Source organism: Emys orbicularis, chromosome 3 (genome assembly GCF_028017835.1).
Source record: "Emys orbicularis isolate rEmyOrb1 chromosome 3, rEmyOrb1.hap1, whole genome shotgun sequence".
NCBI classification, from domain to species: domain Eukaryota; kingdom Metazoa; phylum Chordata; order Testudines; family Emydidae; genus Emys; species Emys orbicularis.
Window position 1 is genome coordinate 92,558,178 of NC_088685.1, and position 15,015 is coordinate 92,573,192.

Below are 15,015 nucleotides of genomic sequence, written 5' to 3' on the forward strand. Positions count from 1 at the left end.
AATCAAGCATATCATCTCACATGTTTTTAGGATGACTCACTAAGCTTTGCTATTCTGTCATCCTAAGGACGCTAAAAGTGAGAATTTTGCTTAGCCAAGGTCCAACTGTGCTGTGCACCCATTTACATAGTGTTTAAAAAATAAAAGCAACACTTAAAAAGTTAGAGTCCATTTTTCAAAGCGATGTTTATCAAGAGAAATCTCTGTATGCAAGAAACACTCTTGGTAAACGCAATGTGGGCCACACTCAAAGCAGGGATCGACGCAGACTGGCTTGTTAGACTAAAATGTATTATCATCTAACAACTCCTAGCAAGGATCAGGGCCCCATTGTGCTAGACACTGTATATACATGTAATGCAGAAGACAATTTCTTCTCCTGCTTTATAATTACTTATTATAATTATTACTTTTTGTATTTTTTCAAAATCTAAAGGAAGGTGTGACTGTTGTTTCCCTAACCGAGCAGTACCCATTATTTGTTCTCTCTGAAATGAAATAGTAATTGGCAAGGAAACAGAGATGAAATGACCATTCTGTGCTGTACTGTTTTTGCATGCAGCGTTGTAGCCACCCACCTCTACAGCAAAAGGGCTCGAAATAAAAGCCTGCTGAAATCAGTGGGAGTCCTTCCATTGACTTCATTTGGCTTTAGGTCAGACACTAACTGAACTAACTGGAACAGAGGATAATGGAATTTCAGAAGCCTGCACTGAAGGCCAGATACAAGGTTTAGGTGATGTAGTTTATTAGCACACCTGTTTTAGAGAAACTTCTACTTCTCTAAGTGATTTATCTAAACACAGGCAAGTGTGCAGAATAGCAGGTAAGAGTGATTGGTTTTAACAAGGTACATGAGTTGAAAACCATTACTAGTCATCTAGCAGATGCTATGCTCTCTAATCCCAGATTTCAACACTGAAGAGAAGTTTAAATAGATCTGATCATTCCTCTGACCAACAGAGAATTCAGGGGGGAAAAAAGACTCATGACATACACCCTGCAGGTTAGTTTATTACTCTTTTTTTTTTCAAAATGTGAATTCAGCATTTAAGAATGGTGGTGGCTTGCCAGCTCTAAAGACAGAAAATAATATAGCCCAAAATAATATACCATGGACAGTGGCATTGCTGCCTTCTTCAAACTTCCCCACCCTTGTGCTTTATGCCTGATCTGTCTGGAGGGACCATTTCTATAAGTGACAGAGTAGCAGAGGCTCAGACTGGCGCTTTGAGCAACTAGAGATTTGCCTGATACATCCGGCTGGAGCAAGAAGTGGGCACTGAGTAGAGCACTGATCAAAACTAGTGCTGCCCAGAGGACAGACAGATACTTAGATATTTGATTACCTTCTATTCAATACTCAAAGTACATTCACCTGCAAAAAAAAGCCCAGCACATCTGTCCAATATTTTTGAACATTAACGTTTGGTAGACATGCCTGGTCTGTTCAATGTGTACACAGAGATTTCACTCCATTTAATAAAATCACTAGAAAAGACCTATGGGTTGTAATGATGCTCATTCTGTAATATGGTAAAGCCCTGGAAAATAGATCTACTGACAATATTCCGTTACAGTGTCTCTATAAGCAAAAGCCAACTTTTGTAATGATTGTTTTGTTTCTAGCAAGGATTTGTAAACTTGTTAAAATGTCCTAAATAAATAAATAACCAACTAGTCCTGCTAGGTCTAAAAGACAGGGAGCTGATCAGCTCACTCAGCTTTGCTAAGTATCCAATCCAGCAGACTGAGACATTGGCAAATCTGCAATTGCACTTGCAGGCATAATCTCCATGCTTGCATCCACGTGACCTGGGGCAATTCACTTAATTACTTTGTGCCTCAGTTCCCCAGTACAATGGGATAACCGTGCTTCCCTGTCTCACAAGGGTGTTGTGAGGATAAATTCATTGTTTGTGGGCACTCAGAAACTACAGTAATAAATGCCATAGAAATAACAACTGTGGGAGGGAAGCTATAAACTCACATTGGTTAAATTCTCTACACTGCCACAGTGCAGTGCACTCGCAGTAGTTGTTGGGAAGAACACAAAGACTTGGGTTGTGGATGACCGGTGAAAGGCTACAGACTAAAGGCTGAATCTCAGAGTAATGGAGCAGAAAGAGGTTCTCTCTTCTGTACCTTTATAATGTTCACACTGTCATGCTTGCTCTAGAGTTGGATATTCTACAAAGTCAGATTCACGTTCCCCTCTGAAGAACAACCCATGGTATTGGATCATGGTTCTTGGAGCATCACTGCCACGCTCACATCAATATTTTGCTGTCACCAATAGGATGCTGTGTGACATGTAAAAAAGGACAGGTTGTGTGTACGATAGCTGGCATTAGTAGAGGTCACCAGGGAGGCAGGCGGGTAAAGTGGATAGCTTTCCAGGAGCCGCAAGCTGCTTTTTCTGCAGGTGTGGGGACATCTATACAGTTGGACTGGGAGATAGGTCAGGCGCCCAACAGCTATCCTCTTCCTCACTGTTCCTCTTCTTTGAGCTCTCCTTTCTCCCCCTCCCCTGATTAATTTCCTGCCCTGCAGATTGGGGAACTTTGGCATAGAACCTGGTCTCCTGAATGTGTCTGTTTTAGATATCATCCTCCTGTATAGCTGTATTTTAAGAGGCTAGACATTTGCTGGGGTCTTTATGTCATTCACACTTCTCTATTACATACATTCTTATTTCTCCTAAGAGTCAGGGTTTATAAAGTAGGACTCATCTATCTCCTTCCCCAACAGCAGGCTTCTCTTTAGATCCTACACTGTGCCCTTCACTGTGGTACCTGCATGCCTAATGTCCTCAATGTCCTTAGGGTATATGTGCATTGCAGTCAGGGCTGGGAATGGCAGGTTGTGTAGATAGACCTGCACTAGCTGTACTTTAGTTAGCTCACTAAAAATAGATGTGAGGATGTCACAGCCCAGGCTTCAGCATGGGCAACACAAGCCCTCCTGACACCTCTGGATACATATTTGTTTGTGCATCTAGTATGGGTACATCCACATGAGCTTCCCTCCACAGCCCCAGCTGTAGGGTTGATGTAGCGTCATTACAACTTCAGGGAGAAGTTCTCCTGTCAGTGCAATGTGCAGGTAGGTCTCCTGATTTTCCATGGATCTCTGTGCCCAAGATCAGTTCAAACAGTTATCTGTCTGCAGTGTAAATCCCCTGAAATAGAATTAACCCAAATATTGCCTCCATATGTGGGGCTGATTTAAGCAAGAGGTGGCAATTCAATTCAGGCTCCCAAACTAAAATGAGCACCCTTAATTACTCTGTTGTAAATTGTTTTGGGCAGGGAAAGTGTCTCAGTCTCTGAATGTCAAAAGCTAAGTGATTTTTAATAAGAATAATCCTGAGTTTACACATGCTATCATTTTAGCTGTGACTCAATGAAGCACATTTATGTTAGTGCTGGTAAGACCAAGGCCAAACCAAATCATCCAAAGGCCTGTTCCATGATGAATTATCCAAGACCAGTTTTCCAAAAATGTTTCATGACCGTTGGCCTTTGTGTGTAATGAAACTCCTGTTACAAACCTCCACCCAAGAAATGCTCACTGTCACCAAGAGATTTGGTTCCAAGAGAAAGAGTCGCATGCCGAGGAAAGTGAAGTGATAGGCCTAATAATAATAATAATACCTGGCCTTACTTGGAGTTTACATCTTCCAAATGCTCTAGAATTCTTACCTAACTGATTCTCCCAACACCGCAGGATGTAGGTAAGAGTTAGTATCGCCATTTTATAGATGGTCTAACTAAGGCACACTAGATTTTCTAGGATCTCCCCCAGTGTACTAACACTGGTGCAGCTCCACCAGCAGGTAGCAAGAGAGGACCCACTTGTGTACACAGGGCACTGGCATTTTTACCATCAGGGCATCTAACCCTACTCAGAACAGGCAAACATGACCCAGTAAAGCTGCTTGCTGTCACCAGTGCCCTGCTTACACTTGTACTTCCACCATTGCTACCCACCAATGGAGCTGCAATGCTGGTAGCACAGTAGTGGAAGATTTCCCCCCAAAAGATAGTGTAAACTGGCTTAAAATGTTAGTGGCTTCCTTCACAAAGGTGCTGAAAAGTCACAGTTCCCACTGATTTCAACATATATTATAACCAAGACTGGTAGCACCACCTATTATTAAGATTGCCCGGCACTTCTCCCAATAAGACCGTTTTTCAGCTGCACATAATTTTGCCAAACTTCAACTGTTTAGGCTGAAATTTTCCATGCTGGGTGTCTGCCTCAGGCTGAATTGTTGTGGAAAATTTCAGCCAAAATGGATGAGCCATTTCCTCTCTGCAACCTTAATTCGTCCCCCTTGTGCGTATGCATTATGACTATGGTAACGATCTCAATGATACGAATACCTCACCCTTTCTTTTGGTGATCTCCTCTGCAATTTACACAAGCCCACTGTGAGGGAGATAAGTGTAACTGGGGAATTTGAGGTAAAGAAGTCAGTGTGTCTGTCTGTCTGAGCTTGTATTACAGTGAATTCCTGAATCCTTGTCTTTTTCTCAGACCACTAGAACACACTGCTCTCCCACTGCTCATAACCTTGGACACTGGAGATAGCATTTTCTGGCTGACAAACTTGTTGGGCCAGAACCTGATCTAATTTACACTAGATGAAATCTGGAGTAACTCCCTTAATGCCAATGGAGTTACCCCAAATTTGTACCAATGTGAGATTGCAATTTGGCCCATTTAAACAAAATATTTTTCACGTCTAAAACACCTGCAACATTTTACAGCTACATGAGCATTTACATATTCTGCTTTGTACAATCCTATACAGAATGCCAGTTATAGAGACAGTGATAAGCTACTAGCTAAAAGCTAAGTTGTAAATAATATGGAACCAAGGCATGATAATGAAAAAACAGCAGAAGGAAAAACTGAACTACAATGTTGTCTATTTTAAATTTAGTCTATCCTGTACTTTGTCAACAGGGGAAACAAGTGGGACTGAAGGCATTGTCTCAAACTCACCTTCAAAGGCGTGGTTGAGGACTCCAGTAGAAAGCATTCTGTCCTCAAGCTGGGGAGTGCAGCACTTAGGAGAGTTTCTCAGTTCTTGCAGTTGGTCCTGAATATAACAGAACGTAGGCCTATTGTGAGGTTCTTGGGCCCAGCATTTTGTCATTAAATCCCATCTAGAAAAAATAAATGATATAATAAAAGAATTAATTCTAATGTAATTATAACCACCATTATAACAAAGCTATGTTAGTGGATCATTAAATCCTCACCATCAACAACTTTGAGGGCCAGAACTTCAGCTGAGGTAAACTAGCATATCTCCATTGACTTTAATGAGTCTATGGTGACTTACACTAGAACGTTTCATTAATGAACACATAGATGAACACAATAGGCTGGGGAAGAGTCAACACGGCTTTTGTAAAGGGAAATCACGCCTCACTAATCTATTAGAATTTTCTAAGGGTGTCAACAAGCATGTGAACAAGGGTGGTCCAATGGATATAGTGTACTTGGACTTTCAGAAAGCCTTTGACAAAGTCCCTCATCAAAGGCTTATAAGCAAAAGTAAGGAGTCATGGGATAAGAGGGAAGGTCCTCTCATGGATCAGTAACTGGTTAAAAGATAGGAAACAAAGGGTAGGAATAAATTACCAGTTTTCACAATGAAGAGAGGTACATAGTGGGGTCCCCACCAAAGATCTGTACTGGGACCAGTGCTGTTCAACATATTCATAAATGTTCTGGAAACGGGGGTAAACAGTGAGGTGGCAAAATTTGCAGACGATACAAAATTACTTAAGATAGTTAATATCTCTGTTTTTTTATTTAATCAAGCCTTTTACTGGGAAGGAACTCTCAATATTGGCCAGTGTTACAAGTACAACTGCTTAGTTACACACATAATCAAAAATGTTTCTTCACCAAACTCAGCAGCAGGACTTCCATGGGTAGTGAGGGGTTATGTGCGGAAACTATGGCCTCATGTACATTCAGGGACAGCCATAATTCAGCTACTGGGGTAGCTGTGCTGGTACAGATTCCTACATGTAGACAAGGGCCTTTTAGGGTTTGCATTGATTTAGCTCAATTGTTCAAACCTTGGTTTGCCTTTGTCTACACTTAGGGGTTCACACCAGTGTAGCTATGCCAACTGATGGCCACCAATTGCTATATCAGGGCTTTGAGTATTGATAAAGTCAATATTTACTTAAGTGTAAATGCTTGTAGATCACAGAGTCCCTGTCCCAACTCACTACTAGAATTTACCCACTCCACTCCTACAGGGAAAGTGGATTATTATCTTCCTGGATTAACATTTTGATAAACAAATGGGCGGGGGGGGGGGGAGGACATTCACATCCTCCTCCCTACCCACACAGTCCCTGCCCGTTTAAGGCCTTTTATGTCGTAAGGCTTCATGTGAGTTCTACTTGTCCCTGAAGTGAAAGCCTACCACAAATTCCTAAACACTTCTTAATTGAAGTTGTTTGGCCTTTGAACCCTCTTCCTATCGGTGACGGTTTGTTTTGTAAAATGACAGTGAGCGAGCTGAAGTGCAGAGGAGACAATTAATGACTGCTGATGTCCAATGCAGGTTCAAAACCATGTAGAGGGAAGCAGGAATGCCAAGAATCTAGGCATTCCATTAATAACTGAGCAAAGCAGCAACAAGCGATTTACTTTACTGACAGAATCGGCATGCAGGTGCTGAGTGGTTGGCCACTGAGATAAACGAAGGTACAAGACTCAAAGAGCTAATTCGGACTCCTAGCTTTTAAAGACCAGGTTATTGATCTTAGGCCCTGATCCTACAAGTTACAACACGTGAACGACCCCCAACACCTCCGTGCAGTCCCCCTGAAGTATGGATCTCTGCAGGGGTCCACCTGCACATTGTAAATTGCAGGACTGAAGCCTTAGAGGGTTACTTCAGCTAAAATAGATTTTCCTTGTTCCTTTTGAAGGCCTACTTAAGCTTTATCAAGGCAACATAGAGCCTTGAATAGCTTCCTACTAGAAATAAATGTCATGCCATGTGTTTGTTAAATACTCTCCAGCAATGAAACTCATGTTGCTACTCACTAACCCACCCACCCCCACCCCCGCCGTAGAGGGCAGGGCTCACCAATTCTTCCCAAGCCACTTTTATAAAGCAGATGTTTGTGGGACTTTTACACCAGCAGGGATCTTGTATGTCAACTGGTCTCTCCTTCAATTTTTTGCCAAATGAATGCCAAATGCCCTGCTGTGACTACTTAGATGATATAGCAACTTCGAATATAAATCCTCCTCAGAGAGTTTAAAGGGTGAAATGGATTTGCTCCATCTCCCCCAAGCGACAGGTGTATTGAGCCACTCTGCACATCAGTCTTTTTTTAAAATTGCATTTGAATTAGTGCTTAAGATAGCCCGGAAAGGTGCTATTTTTATCCACAGATAAGTACAGAACAATCAGAAGAAGAATAAACTTCTCTCTTCCCACTTTGCCTCAACCTTTCTCTGTAGAGAGCACTTCTAGGGTGAGGGGGTGCCTGGTCTTCATACACATTCTATCTATGGCCAGTTTTCTGAAATTGCCAACAAGGGTGCTAACCATGATGGTTACATAGGCACCTGTACACTAGGAACTAGACTGAGACTAAATTTCTTAAAGCCATCATGACTTCTAGTGACTACTGAACTGGCTGCAGTCAAACCTGTGACCCATGTAAGTGAAAGACTGCATAGGCCATTATCAATCCATACATCTTATGTTTAAGATGTGACACATTCTGTTAGTGGCAACAGAATGCACAGACTGAGAAAACCCAACTTCTGCACTCAAGTGGTTAAATTTAAGGGTCAGAAGATGAACTCTCTGAAATCACCACTGAATTTGATTAGATATATCTCTTGCTACAATTTTGTTCCCAATGCTGAATGTCCAAATTATATCTTGGTTCCTGCATGTACAATAACAAATACACACCATTTAATTTTAAGGCTGAATTTTCAGTCACAACCAAAGTTCTACACTCACAAACTGGGCCATTGGATGAGTAGCTAGCCAGCTGGGGCATGCAAACGCAGATTATTTTGTCTGCCAAAAAGAGAACACACTGAACGCTGCAGGGGAAAGCTACTGCATGTGCAAAAGGCCCCATGTAAAATGATGGGCAGGTGGACATGTGGCCCTCAGTGTCTCATTCATGTTCATGATACTATTCAAACAAAATTAACTTACAGATCATCAGGACAATTGTTTGGCAACTCCAGCCTCCCTCCAGATTGTACATGATGTAATACATCAAGATTGGAGTAACCTGGATACGGCTGATGACCCAGGGTTAAAGTTTCCCAAACCAAGACTCCAAAAGCCCTGAGGAAGGCAAAGGGAGAATTTTAATGAGCTTAATGGATGTCAAAAATAGACAATTATATCTACTGTTATTTAACCTAATTTTCTCTAACCTCCAAATAAGAAAAAACAGAGCTAAGGGGTTTTAAGTTCATATGAACCAGTTCATACATTCTTAATCGGGTCTCTAGAGCTCCTAGAAAAAACTAGGGGAACTAACCTATTATGCCACCTATCCTTCATGCACATTGGGATCAATCCTGTAAGAAACTGAGCACCCTCTACCTCCACTGACACCATGTAACATACAATTGTATCATATTTATTTAAGCAGCCTCTAGTGATTCAATGGGAGTTGCACTTGCTTAATATCACTTTGGAGGCAGTCAGCACCTGCAAGCTGGGGCCTGGACTTGAAGCACTCTGTATTTCCTTTATGTAAATAAAAAGAGTGAAAATGAAATGGCTGCAGTGAAGTACTGTTGAAAATTCTAACTATGCTGATGCTAGGATCCAGACTAGGACAAAGGTCTAATGAAGTATACTAAAAACTTCAGGTCAGTGGGGAGCTTGGGGAAATAGTGCTAAGGAGAAAATGTTTGCCTCTGTGGAGGATGTGCCATTTGGTCTAATGGAAAGTGGAGTGGGAAGAATGTGATGTCAGCAGTCAGTTCACTGACCAAAAAAGCAAACTAGACACTTTGTGGACATCCATATAAATTTGTTTTGGTCATGTGATCCTAGTTACTTCCAGCTGGACTGAAGTGAGACTCCATGGCTTTAAATAAAGAAATATATACATGCAGGTATTTGTCAGAAGGTGAGACCTTTTATCAACTTAGGAAAACATCAATCAAGCAGACATTATTTCCCTCCGTATAAAAATGACCAGAGATGGCACTCTAATAACATGCCATTGCTACTGCAAACTGATTTTTCCCTGCTTTAGTATTTATTATTTTTCCCACCTCTTTGTACCCCCAAGAACTTACCATACATCAGATCGGTTAGTAAACACACCATCAATAAGACTTTCAGGTGCCATCCATCTCACAGGGAGCAGCCCTTCTCCTCTTTTCCTGTAATAATCGTTTTTATAGATATCTCTGGCAAGTCCAAAATCCCCAATCTTCACTATTCGGGAGAGGCTGGTGTATTCCTTCACTGACACAAGGCAATTACGAGCTGCCAGGTCCCTAATGTACAAACAAACAATGATGGAATTGTAATAGTTTTTGCCAGGCAATCATTTTCAGTTTAGTTTATTTGTTCTTACAACTGTAGGTAACAACATGTAAGAACTACAAGGAAATTAATCCTGTACCTATGAATGAAGTGCATTTTTTCTAAATAGACACAACCTTTGCAAATATCCAGACAGAGAGCCAGAAGGTCGGCCACTTTTAGCAAAGGACCTCGGAACTAAAAGAAAGAGAGGCAGTGATTAGTAATGTCTTCCATCGTTACAAAGGCAGAATAAAAAGGACCTCTTGTTATGACAAAATGTATTGCTTTTCTCCTTTTGAGATTACCAGAGATATTCAAAAGTGCAAAAAGCAGGTAGGTGCAAAATCTCTGTATATTACCAGGACAAACAACTCTGGGTATTCATGATTCAAGAACAAGGGGCTTCTCTTTTATCTAAGTAATATCAGTGAGAGATAGCAAAGCAAACCCTATATGCCGACTTCAGAGTAAACATAATACTTACTGACGTCAATGGGAGATATATGTACCCTGTGGTCGGAGAATTGGGCCCCTGGAAATTATCCCCCACCTTTAAGGCATTATTGAGGACAGGCTAATTGTCCAACAGCTAATCACTAAACACTCTCATCAGGCCGGAGACAAGCAAACTTTCTGTAGTATGGATCAATCGCTAAGATCAGTATACTGGATCTACACTAGGCATAGGAATGGTGGTGAATTAGGTTGTTGCTACAATGCCATAAAATCCTGGCTTTAAGTCATCCTTGCTAGTGACTTTATAATCCACGTTATTATTCCACATGCTAAATATGAATCACCCAAGATTTATCCCTCCTCCCCAACCCTTCATTAGTTGGTTGATCTCCTAGCATATAAACTCTTTGAGACAGGGACAGTGTCTTCCTATATGTTTGAGAACTGCCTGTCCCATTATAGATGCTTCTGCAATACAAATCATAAAAAGAGAAAATATTATATTATCAGCCTTATTTATGCCTATTTGGGGTACATGATTTTACTAGGTAAACTCGATGGGCATTTTAGGACTAAAAATATTTTTTGAAAATATAGTCCTAGGCCTATTGGCAGATCAAGCTACTGCCACACAAGAGATCTGAAGTTGGTTATGAGCTCAGTGTTGAGTTCCTGGGCTGCTATGAAGAAGCCAGTCCAGAGACCCTCAGATGGAGAAAAGGGGTGGACAGACACAGGGCCTTTCACGGAGGGGAAAAGAGGAAAATGGTGGGATCCTTCAGGAATGCCACCAGCAGCTAAAAATAAAACATACCTTTTGGAGTCTGCTGCCTACCTTTTGCCCTCTTGCTCCTCGTAAATAGCTGAGTAGATCTCCTCCTTCCATCAGTTCCAGGATAATGTACTGGGGTTCATTCAACAGGCAAACTCCAAATAACTTCAGGATGTGGGGGTGATCAAATTTGCTGAAGAAAAGAAAACATATGTCGGAGGAAAAATCCAAGAAAAATCATGGACTTTACTAGTTAACTGGACTTGCACCCATTTCCTGCTACCAGTACTGTACTAAGCTGTTTCATCTCTAAAATCCTGTCTGTATCAATTGCAGGCTTTTGACACTTGCAAAGTTCTGTATCTCCTCCACCTTAAAGAGAGCTCAAGTATATATACCAAAAATGTAGCTTTATGTTATTCTATGGGGGTAGGGTGGTTAGGCATGGACTCTTCAGAGTGTTTTAGGGTGACCAGATGTCCTGATTTTATAGGGACAGTCCTGATATTCAGGGCTTTGTCTTATAGAGGCGCCTATTATCCTCCAATGTCCTGTCCCGATTTTTCACACTTGCTATCCAGTCACCCTAGTGTTCCTAGAAAAAAGGAAGTGTGCAGAAGAAGAATACCCATGTGATTGTCTCCTCTTGGTTGAAGTTAATATGAACTGCAATCTGCCCTTGATATTCTGGAGATTTATTATATTTATAGTGTTTTTCGCAACATAAAATTAAATGAGAAAAAAAGAGGACATTTTACAATTACTATTATTAGAGTAGAATGACTCACCCAGAGAAATCCATTCCATGAGACAGTCAGTGGGCAACATATCATCTTAGTGAAGAGGAGCATCAGCAGCTTTGCTATAGCTTTGTGCTAGTGTAATGCCAACAGACCCTGGTCGTCAGTGGGCAGGATCGAACCTGGGGCCTTTGGAGCTTAGTGCATGAGCCTCTATTGCATGAGCTAAAAGCCAACTGGCTGTTAGCTAAGGCTGTAGAGCAGAATCATTTATATCTCTCTCTCTTTAAATGGTCTCGGTGCCACTAGATGGGACAGAACACCACAACCTGGAGGTGTGTGGGTTACATACTTCCCCTAGCTGAGGAAGTATGTCCCGAGCTTCAGAGACTTCCCAGTTGAAATCCCGGACGAGCCCACACTTGTACCACCAACATACCCCAGTCATTGGCGGGAGGGATCAAACCTGTGGCCTCTGGAGCTTAGTGCATGAGCCTCATCCACATGAGCTAAAAGCCAACTGGCTCTTAGCTAAGGTTGTAGACCAGAATCATTTAACTCTCTCTCTTAAAGTGGTCTCGGTGCCACTAGATGGGACAGAACACCACACCGAGGAGGTGTGTGGGTTACACTAGCTTGTCATGAATTTGGACTAACCAACAGTCTAAAGAAGACTCTGATTATGGCACAAGGTGTGTTGGCTGCACCAGACGTTTCAATAGCTAACACCATGCTAAATATTGTGCACAAGTTCTGCTATCTAGGATCATCTGTACTGGAGAACTTATTGCTAGATGACAAGCTTAATTCTTGCATATTCAGCCAACTAACTAAGGGCACGTGAGAGGAAACTAACACTGAACACCAAGATACACATCTAGCAGACATGCATTTTGAGCACATTGCTGTTGGGTGGCGAGGCCTAGATCACCTACCACGGACATGAAAGAAGGCTAAACATCTTCCACACACCTGCTGTCTTTGCCGTATTCTAAATATCAAGTGGGAAACCAAAGTTCCTGACACTTGAGAAAGCAACATTGCCAAGTCTAATCACTCTTCTCGAACACAGATGTCTCCGTTGGCTTGGTCATCTGCACCCGATGGAAGATGAACATAGTCCAAAGGATTTCCTACATGGAGAACTTGCAGATACCCTGAGGCCACTGGGCTGACCTAGGTCAGTTACAAAGACATTTGCAAGATGGACCTGAAAACTTTCAACATTGACACCATAAGCTGGGAAAGAAGCAGCTAGCAACAGGCTGCTCTAGAGGCCTGCACTTTACCACAAAGAGCTGATGAGGGGTGGTTGTGAGAGAGGAAAGTGAAGAGAGTGAATAGCAAAGTGCAGCAGTTCTCAAGCGCTAGTAATGAGTTGGTTTCATCCTCTGGCCCTGTACCTTACACCTGCGTTATCTGTGGCAAGGACTGTCACTCAAGAATTGGACTTTTTAGCCACTTGTGATGCTGCCGAATGACACACAGTAACTGGACTTCTTTGGCACTTACACCATCGTTTTTTGAGACAGATGGTTGCCATTGTATAGTCTTTAGGGGCAAATGACCATAGATTCGGGAGAGTTAGAGATGTAAAAGACCTATTAAGTTACCCAGCCCAACCACTTGCTTATGCAGTATTGCTTCCTATAGTACATTTTCAAGGGAAATCTAAAACTGTATGAAGAATACTTGCAATCGCATCTGTTTGCATGCATAAACCCCATAAACAGACTTTTATGTATCCAAACAAATAGGGATATTATAGAGATATTATCACTCTAAAATCTAGTACATTTCAAAGAAGGAATTAAAAGCAGTTCCAGATTCTGTCCGTTTCTATGTTTTTACAATCACAATTTCTTGTGATTTAAAATGGTTTCCCAATGCTGCGTGAAAGATTCCAAACAATCTGGGAAACTATACAGGGGATAGACTGAAATTGACTTTAGTCAAAGTGCTGTCAAATGTAAACAAACAAATAAAACTGAGAAACTTTTCTCCTCTAACCTCTTTCAGTTCCAGGAATCTTAGGTGTTGCTTGTAACAATAGTAGGCAAAAACTTTTCAGTGAGAAGTGTGATTTTTAAGTTGACAGTTCCCTTCCCCCGCCTGGCAAATACCTCTCAATCATACATAAACTCTGGCTCTTAAGAACAATAGTAAGAGTAGGAGCACCTGGTACTTCCCTTACAAGTCTTCAACAGTTTCTCCACAGACCTGTCATTCTTTATCTCCCGAGATTTTGCAATATATTTTTGAACACAAGAGACTCAGTTACCAATATCCAATATCAAATGGTTGTTTGAAAACAGAGTGTAACCCAAGTATTTTATCACTGGTGCATAATAATAGTAACAGAAGCCATGTATACTCCTTCTTTAAACACAACAGTGTGCATAGCACTACAGTCTGCACTGCAATATTCATTTAGACAGACAAGCAACAGAAAGGTTATATTTAGATAAAAAGCACATCAGGATTTTTTAAACAGCTGCAATTATGTTGCCCAGTCAGTCCTCGGCTTCCATAATTTATGAGATCTAACAGATAAATATCAAGCATCTACCATTAGATGAAAATGGTAATGAAAATATCTCCCTTTTGGTAAGTGCCTCACATGAAAATTCAGTAGCAAATGAAACACACAAAAAAGTTCCTGGTTGAGTGAAGGTTAATGGGAGCAATGAATTTTTAAATTTTGTTTCATATTCTACCGATCTCTAAGTCCCATTGTGTGTGTTCATGTGTGTAAATTTAATTGTACTAATTTTCAGGGGTCTCTATTTCCAGGAATTTTGTGTTTAAATTATTTATCTGTAAGAAATAATGCAGCAAGTAGGGATGCATAAGATATTTTGTCTACAGATATATACACCATATACATCTTACCTACAAAAATATATGTTTGTAGTATCTTACTGACAAGCAGACTGGTTTTAAGATAAACTCTTATTAGGAAGAGTAGTGATGTACAAAACTAAGGTAACAAACCTTACTAAAGTCCTCCAGAAAGTGAAGAGTTGTCAAACTTCTTGGAGAATTTATTCTATGCAGTGGTTCTCAAAGCCGGTCCACCGCGTGTTCAGGGAAAGGCCGGTTTGTTTACCTGCCGCATCCACAGGTTCGGCCGATTGCGGCTCCCACTGTCCGCGGTTTGCCGCTCCAGACCAATGTGGGCTGCGGGAAGGGCGGCCAGCACATCCCTCGGCCCGCGCCGCTTCCTGCCACCCCCATTGGCCTGGAGCGGCGAACCGCGGCCAGTGGGAGCTGCGATCGGCCGAACCTGTGGATGCGGCAGATAAACAAACTGGCCCAGCCCGCCAGGGGCTTTCCCTGAACAAGCGGCGGACTGGCTTTGAGAACCACTGTTATATAGCACAATGTAACTGGACCTTAAGGTTGCAAAGGGAAGGTTTCTTATCTTATAGTAAGTGGAGTTCTTCGAGATGTGTTCTTCCTGTGGGTATTTGCTG

General features: G+C 41.6%; 1 protein-coding gene across 1 annotated transcript in view; it reads right to left on the reverse strand.

Annotated features, from left to right (window-relative positions):
• The window catches only part of ROS1 (ROS proto-oncogene 1, receptor tyrosine kinase), a 91,011-nt gene that overhangs the window by 3,612 nt on the left and 72,384 nt on the right, over positions 1-15,015 (reverse strand). Inside the window, exons 39-43 of the mRNA XM_065401421.1 lie at positions 10,863-10,992; positions 9,669-9,766; positions 9,337-9,540; positions 8,231-8,365; positions 5,014-5,177 (exon numbers count right to left, since the gene is read on the reverse strand). Of these exons, the coding sequence (XP_065257493.1) occupies positions 5,014-5,177; positions 8,231-8,365; positions 9,337-9,540; positions 9,669-9,766; positions 10,863-10,992 (731 nt within the window). The remainder of the gene's footprint in view (positions 1-5,013; positions 5,178-8,230; positions 8,366-9,336; positions 9,541-9,668; positions 9,767-10,862; positions 10,993-15,015) is intronic.